Source organism: Acyrthosiphon pisum, chromosome A1 (assembly GCF_005508785.2).
Source record: "Acyrthosiphon pisum isolate AL4f chromosome A1, pea_aphid_22Mar2018_4r6ur, whole genome shotgun sequence".
Taxonomy (NCBI): domain Eukaryota; kingdom Metazoa; phylum Arthropoda; class Insecta; order Hemiptera; family Aphididae; genus Acyrthosiphon; species Acyrthosiphon pisum.
In genome coordinates this window covers 167,168,476-167,176,827 of record NC_042494.1, presented here as the reverse complement: position 1 = coordinate 167,176,827, position 8,352 = coordinate 167,168,476, and the positions used below count along the sequence as shown (strand labels likewise).

General features: G+C 26.4%; 1 protein-coding gene across 1 annotated transcript; it reads left to right on the top strand.

The window, feature by feature from the left end:
• The first annotated feature begins 701 nt into the window (after positions 1 to 701).
• Positions 702 to 6,390, top strand: LOC100168968 (cytosolic non-specific dipeptidase). Its single transcript, XM_008181328.3, has 10 exons — positions 702 to 737; positions 817 to 926; positions 1,867 to 2,041; positions 2,383 to 2,655; positions 2,729 to 2,958; positions 3,292 to 3,487; positions 3,549 to 3,770; positions 4,944 to 5,096; positions 5,754 to 5,855; positions 5,943 to 6,390. The coding sequence occupies exons 2-10, from the start codon at positions 892 to 894 to the stop codon at positions 5,991 to 5,993; spliced, it is 1,437 nt and encodes a 478-aa protein (XP_008179550.1). The 5' UTR covers positions 702 to 737; positions 817 to 891; the 3' UTR covers positions 5,994 to 6,390.
• The last annotated feature ends 1,962 nt before the right edge of the window (positions 6,391 to 8,352 follow it).

Below are 8,352 nucleotides of genomic sequence, written 5' to 3'. Positions count from 1 at the left end.
CATATTTAACGAAGTGGTCATCCCCATAATAATAAACATATTTTTAAAAAAAAAACAGTGACTAATTTTATTAAAATGTATCGAGTATCTAGTATCGCGATACTCCAAAGCCAAGTATCGAGTATCTAGTATCGCGATACTCTAAAGCCAAGTATCTAGTATCTCGTACCGCGATACTCCAAATCAAAGTATCTTGTATCTAGTATCTTGATACTGCTTTTTGAGTATCCTGCCCAACCCTGTGTATATTATATTAAATAATATATAATATTTTATAAATTATAGTATAATAATATATTTTTTACAAGGAAATATAAAAAACTAGGTTTGTTATAAAAAGTAATTAACTATAATTAAGGTTAATAAATAGGTTAATAACAAGGTAAAAATGCATTTTATTATAATAATATAATTGCACTATCTAGAGGATTTATATGAGCGGTTATAACTTGGACGAGGGGCATACCATAGGCAACTCATCGTACAAACTGGTAATGGCCAATATGTGAAATTCCTTATCAATGGCCGGGTTAATTGATAACTTCACACTCGTATAATATTTGATAATTATCATGAATAAATAGTTTATCTTAGTTCATGACAAGGTTACACCCATGATAGAATATTTCTATGTTACACCTTGGTTCATGATAATTATTAATTCCTATTGACTACTATAATATTACTATGGCTAATGCATAGATAAAAGATAAATAATGGCTATTACCCGTGTGTAGGTGATTATTTTTTTAAGTACCTATTTATCTAATTATTTTTTATAATTTATAAAGCTAATGCTTGTGATTTTGTTTTTAGTTATTACAGCAGTCTTGTCTTTTAAACAATATCACCATTCATTGTTATTATTAATTTCAAGTTTTTAAGTTTACAATGGAGTCAGCCCATCCATTAACAGACGTTTTTCAGTAAATCATATTTTATATTTAATATAATATTATTGGTATCTTTGGGTACATTTACGTATATTAATTATATTGTTACATTTTATATTATATTTTTATATATTTATCTATAAATCTTAAGTGCATATTTACAGGGTGATTCATTAAGTATAAAACACTCATTATCTCAAAAAGTATTAATGTTTTTGAAAATATTTTTTTTACATAGTTTCAAGTTATTAAAAAAACAACCAACGTTTTTATTAAAAAACCATATTTTTAAATATATTTTATCCTTATAATTTTTTTAATTTTTTACTTTTTTTGAATGACAGCATAGAGTTTTAATTTCATATTCCAAAGCAGAATATTTTTCCAAGTATTTTTGTTCATAAAAATCGAATTTAGGGCGAGTAGTTTATGAGTTATAAGTATTTAAAGTTTGATGGCAGAGTGGAGTGGTATGGGATTACCCCGCAAAATGTTTGTCCACTACTCCGCCCATCTAAACTTTAAATACTTATAACTCATAAACTACTCTCCTTATATTCGATTTTTATGAACAAAAATACTTAAAAAAAATTCTGCTTTGGAATATGAAATTAAAACTCTATGCTGTCATTCAAAAAAGTAAATAATTAAATAAATTATAAGGATAAAATATATTAAAACGTGGTTTTTTTAACAACTTGGAACTATCTAAAAATATATTTTAAAAAACATTAATACTTTTTGAGATAATGAGGGTTTTACGCTTAATGAATCACCTGTATATAACAATTACTTTGTAGTAACTGGTAAGGATAAGTTGAAGTATCCAATTAATAATACACACTAGATTGAATTGAATTAAATAATTTGTTTTTAAAACTGTAATGTAACTCCTACCAAATATACTATATAAAAATAGTTTCAAAATTATTTTATGAATGTTCTATTGTAAACCTGTAATTTATTTTACTAGATATGTTGATGATCATAAAAACAAATTTGTGGAATCATTATCCCAGGCAGTCTCGATTAAATCCATATCAGCTGATCCTGAATTGAGAAATGAAGTCAATAAAATGATGGAATGGGCGCAAGCAAAATTAAAAGCATTAGGTGCTGATGTTGAGCTATGTGATATTGGCCAACAGGTATTTATAAAACAATTTAACATATTTTTAAAAAACTGGTTCAAACAAGGACTTAATAATATTTTCAAATCAGGGTTTATTACTAAAAAATATTGATTTTCGGTTATCAAAATTGCTAAATTCTAAAATATATCTTATCCTTTTTAATACGGATATTAATAATATAATTTTAAAAGATTTTGATCATTTAAATCTATTTTATCCTGCATTTTTGATTGAATTACTGAAGAACGTACGTCTATAAAAATAAGTTATTTATTTTATTTCAACATGTTGAAATTAAGTTTACTAGTATATAAATATTATGTTAAATTATTAATAACTTGACTATTTTGTCTTAGACATTAAATGAGAAGAAAGTTCAACTTCCACCAGTCTTAATAGGAACATTGGGTACTGACAAATCTAAAACCACAATATGTCTCTATGGACATTTAGATGTGCAACCAGCTGACATTTCTGATGGATGGGCTAGTGAACCATTTGTATTAACTGAAAGAAATGGAAAATTGTATGGAAGAGGTTCTTCAGATGATAAAGGTCCAGTTCTTGGATGGCTTCATGCTATTGAAGCATTCCAAAATACTGGAACTGACTTGCCTGTTAATTTAAAGGTTGGAATGTACATCATTTAAATATTAATAGATAATTATGTTACTACTTAATGATAAATTATTTGCTTTTCAGTTTGTTTTTGAGGGAATGGAAGAATCTGGAAGTATTGGATTAGACGAACTACTGATACAAAAGAAAGAATCGTTTTTGAAGGATGTTGATTATGTGTGCATATCTGATAGTTATTGGTTGGGCACAGACAAACCTTGTTTAACATATGGACTCCGAGGTATGTCCTCTTTTTTTGTGGAAGTTGAAGGTTCCAGTAAGGATCTGCACAGCGGGATGTATGGTGGAACAGTGTAAGTAATAATGGAAATTACTAATTAAAGTTGTTATATTTTTATAATGTTATACACTAAAAATAAAAATATTATAAAAGCTACATAGCTATAAATTAGAATTTATATATTATGGATCATAGTTTATATATTTATTTAGAATAGAACTTTTAATTATGTGATAATTGGATTTAAAATTATTTTTAAATAAGAAAATTAGACTGATGCTTGCAACATAAGTATGATCAATAGTATTGGTATTTGGTATCAGTGGGTATCTTGATTTTAACTCTGGATTTAGTTATATTTCAGTTTAAAGTTAAATAATAAATAATAATTTAACTGTTGTTTTAGGTATGAAGCAATGTCAGATTTAATATACATTCTTAATCAATTGGTTGATGTAAAAGGTAAAATTTTAATACCAGGGATTGATGAAGGAGTAGAACCATTATCTGAAAAAGAAAAAGAATTATATGAAAAAATAGAATTTGATGTAGATGCATATATTAGTGAAATTGGGGCATCTAAATCACAAAAAGAAACTAAAGTTAGTGTTTAAATTAAACAATGTAAGTATCAAACAGTTTTATCAATATATTTAATTTTAGGAAGAATTATTGATGAGTAATTGGAGATATCCAAGTTTATCAGTTCATGGAATTGAAGGAGCATTCTCAGGCCCTGGTTTTAAGACTGTGATACCTCGTAAGGTAACAGGAAAATTTTCCATTCGATTAGTGCCAAATCAAATACCATCAAGAATCACAGAAATAGTAAAAAACTATGTTCAAAGTGTTTGGGAAAAACGACAAAGCCCTAACAAGTTCAAAGTATTATATTTTAAGTATTAAATAATTTTAATAGTGTTAATTCATTTAAACATACTAATTCATAATAATTCGATCAGTGGCGCCGAAGTTTTTAAAATGTGGTCGGACAATTTTAAAACTTCCCGGCCTCAATATCTTAATTATTTAATATAGAGGTACCCTGATATACATTTATTCATAATCACGGTTTAAATATACTCATGCTCATAAAAAAGTTATGAAGTAAATAAAATATGGCCGGCCGTCCACATTTTCCAAAAAAGTGGTCGGGCCACGGCTGACGTCAGCATGGACTTCGGCGCCACTGAATTCGATGGTTAGAAGGTAAAAAGGCGTAAGCGCCAATTTCCAAATTGTTCAGGAGAGCCGAACTACAGATATTTTCACATGAACTGTGTTACAACCTTAGAACATCTTATAACACTTCGATTTGAGAATTCAAGACTTCAAAAATGACATTTACGTCTTATCAAATTTCCTTGAATGTCGTTTACGTCTTTTATTTGGCGTTTACACCCAGTTTTTTCATTCCTACCAATTTTAAGGCGTTTACGTCCACATATTAAAACATCGATTGTTGGATATATACAAATGTCTAATAATGCCATTTACAACAATATGCAAAAACATCAATTTTGAAAAAAGTGGCGCTTATGCCCTTTTACCTTCTAACCATCGATTATTATCATCAATATTATGAGAATAATTTCCATCATACAATCTGACATAATAAGACTGTCAAAATGAGATTCTAAAAGAGACATATTTTCTAACTTGTCCTACATTAAATTTTATATTAGATATTAAAATATACTCTAAACAACCAAGTTTTGTAGGACCAACCAACTGTTATTCCTATGAATATTAAACGTGTTGTACTGTGCACATTAAAATACAATTAAATATTAATACAATTATAACAAATTGAGTATATAATTTTTTTTTATTTTCCTATCAATTGTCACCCGTTATTAATTGTCAGATTGTTTTACTTAATTAACTTGACCATTGGTTGACTTTAATTAAATGAATAAATGTGTGGTAGTGTGGTATCTAGTTAATGAAAACTAACAAATAATTATTGAAATTATTATATTTTGTATAACTTAAAATTATATAGTTTTCTATGTAATATATAATAATATTAATATTTTAATTTAATTTATTTTACAGATATACACAGTTAATGAAGGTGGTAATCCCTGGAAGACAGATCCATTCAATGATCACTTTTTAGCAGCTCACGAAGCTACTAAAACTGTATACAATGTTGAACCAGACTATACAAGATGCGGGGGATCTATACCTGTTACATTAACTCTACAAGTATGTATTTAATATTTATTAATTTATTTTACATAATTTACCACCTCTTGTAATATCATATGTAAACAAATTATCTACAGTATTATTCAAAATGATTCATCCGGTTTCAAATAGTTATTATACTATATTTTAAGTTTTTAGGTTTAGAGTGTTAATTTTTTTCATTTTAATTACAGTAAATGTTTATAGAATAATTCTAGTTAAATACTAATTAAAAATAAATAATTATAATTGATTTTTAACATGTATCTGAACAGATGGTTTAAAATTCAAACTAAGATTACTTTAAGTTTTTGAATAACTACAAATTCTGATATAATATTATAATAGTATTATACTCTCATACTTTGTAATAAAAATTACTTTTTAAGTATGATTATATCTAAGACAAACAAAATCTTTATATTTTATTCAGTTTATTATATCTTTATTGTATTTAGTTTATGAAATTTAATAAAAATGAAAATTAAGTGTCATATGCCATGTCTAAGTTTGAAATATTTATGTATAATCTGTACTTAAATTATATTTATTTTGAATCACATTATTAATTATTAACTTATAAAACCACGATTAACTAGGACCATGTTTAATATATTAATTACTCAAGTATTGTGGTTATCAATAAAAGTATTGATTGAAAATTGGTTGTTCTAGGAAGTTACTGGTAAGAGTGTAATGTTGTTACCTATGGGTGCTGGTGACGATAGTGCTCATTCCCAGAATGAAAAAATTGATGTACGCAATTACATTAAAGGAGTAAGTACCAAAATATGTTGTTTTAAAAACCCTACAACTATGAGTATGTATTTTAGTAGGTACTTATTCATAATTTTTTTGTTTCAGACCAAATTGATGGCAGCATATCTCTATGAAGTATCTAAAATAAAACATTAAGTGTGATATATATATATTTTTTTTTAGCATTTATTAATAAATCTTTTTAAAAGAATATTATATTTTATAAATAATAGTAAAAAAATATTTAATTATTCATATATGGAATTGTATTGTAATATATTTTCATTTATTATTATCGTTTAATATTTGTACAATTAAATTACTGATTCCTATAAGTTATTAATTAAACCAACAAATCTAATGTAATGGGATGAATCACGAACTTAGATACATAGAAATAGACATTTATAGGTTACCCTGTATGAGGTGTACGATCAGTGATTGTTTTTTAATTACTTTAGTTGAATCTGCCAATTAACGGAAAAAAAATATATACAAATAATGAAGGATAATATTATAAATATTAAAAATAAATAAGTATAATATAAATGAATTGCTAAAAGTTATTTTTATTTATTGTTATTATTCTACACTTTATATTAGTGAACACAGAACATTACACATATATGTATTGTTTTAAGTTGTATTAATTTATTAAAAGTATGATTAATAACAGTTACTGCTAATTCACTCTGTTAATGTTGAAAGTGAATTAAAAAGTATTTAATGTTTCAACAACCGAAAAATAATGCCATTTCTAGACACTGGCCTAAAACTTTTTAAGACTTTACTAGAGAAGATGTAGCTTGGAATAATTAAAGTCACTGATTATACTTGTTAATTTGTTAAATATATGTTAATCAATAACTTGAATTACCTGATACCCTAAATACGATTTGCAAATATTAAAACTACATTTAAATTGTATTGTTTAAACAACTGGATAGGTAGGTAGTAGGTATTAAAAAGATTTTCTAGTGTTACAACTAAACTAGTTTGAATAATACAGTTCTGAATATTGATCATAGGTCTCTCATCAATATTTTATGTTTCAATTAATTAATTGAACTCAATTAATTTATATTTTTGTTCATAACTGTAGCTGAGATACTTCTGATACTCCTGATGAATCGTAGTATTGTGGTAATGCTATGTTTCATTTTCAATGGTTGATATAATATTACTATTCTCTATTATTAGTTATTATTTATTACTAAACTTACCTAACCTAAATAGGTATCGGGCTGTAGATTAGTGGAAAAGTATTATAAGTTAAAAGTAGTAACTAAAATTTAAAATATAATTTTCAAATTTTATAGAATTTTATAAAATTGGAAAACCCGGCACCGACACACTTAATGTATTATGTATAGCCATATAGGTATACTAACGATTCAAATATAAACATTTTAACTGACAATTGACAAGATATTAAATTAAAATCAATTTTTATATCTCAATAAAAAAAAAAACTAGATTTCAATTTTAATGGGTATTAATTTTATTTGTAGGGTTTACACAATTATTAATTTTGGTTTATTGTTGGGAAAAAAATGATACATTGATACCTATAAACAAAATTGATTTATTTTAGTAGGTACTTATTCTAGATATCAGGGGTGGCCAAACCACGGCTCGCGTCATAGACTTTTGCGGCTCGCATCTTAACGTAACATTAGACGTAAATTAACGTAAGAGCCAAGATGTAAAAAAATAAAGGTCATATAATATATATACAATAATATCATATCGTCCCCGTTCATGCAAAACACACCAAGTCCAAAAACATGAATCATCTTTTGCAATTTTTTCAAACTTTAAATGTATACCATATGTAACCAAATTTTTTTCTTTCTTTTTTTAATTGAGTTTCCCTTAAGGGAAGTACCTAGCTGTTTATGAGTAGTAGTAAATAATATGACACTGTGAAATTTATAGTTCTTATTATTGTTAAAATACAAATTTCTAAGTCGATTTTTGGACTTAGTGTACTTTGCATGAACGGGGACGATATAATATATGATCTTTTTTTTTTTATACATCTTGGCTCTTCAATTTTTATTAATAAATTTGGTGGCTCGCGAGTCTCCTCTCGCTGGCCACCCCTGCTATATATCATATATTATATAGGTATATTATTATTATAGTCGGTATTAATTGCTAGGTAAATATGGCCATGTGGTAATGTGGTATATAGGTACTGGTTAAATTATAGGTATTATCGCTAAATTACAAAGACAAACACCAAGTAAGAATAAATCAATTTTTTGAACGGGTATTGCTTTAAATATTTAAACATATGCGTATGTCTATTGTCTTCAACTAATCATTTAATTCGTTTTAATGGGCTAACTCCCACGACAGCCATTTTCTTCACTATACAGGTAGGTACCACACCAACACGTTTACAAGTAAGTACACAATTAATATTTAATATGCCACAAATCGTGATTATAGGTACTTACCCACCTACACCTGTGACAGCTATACTACTAATCGTGCTTCATGTAAGCCA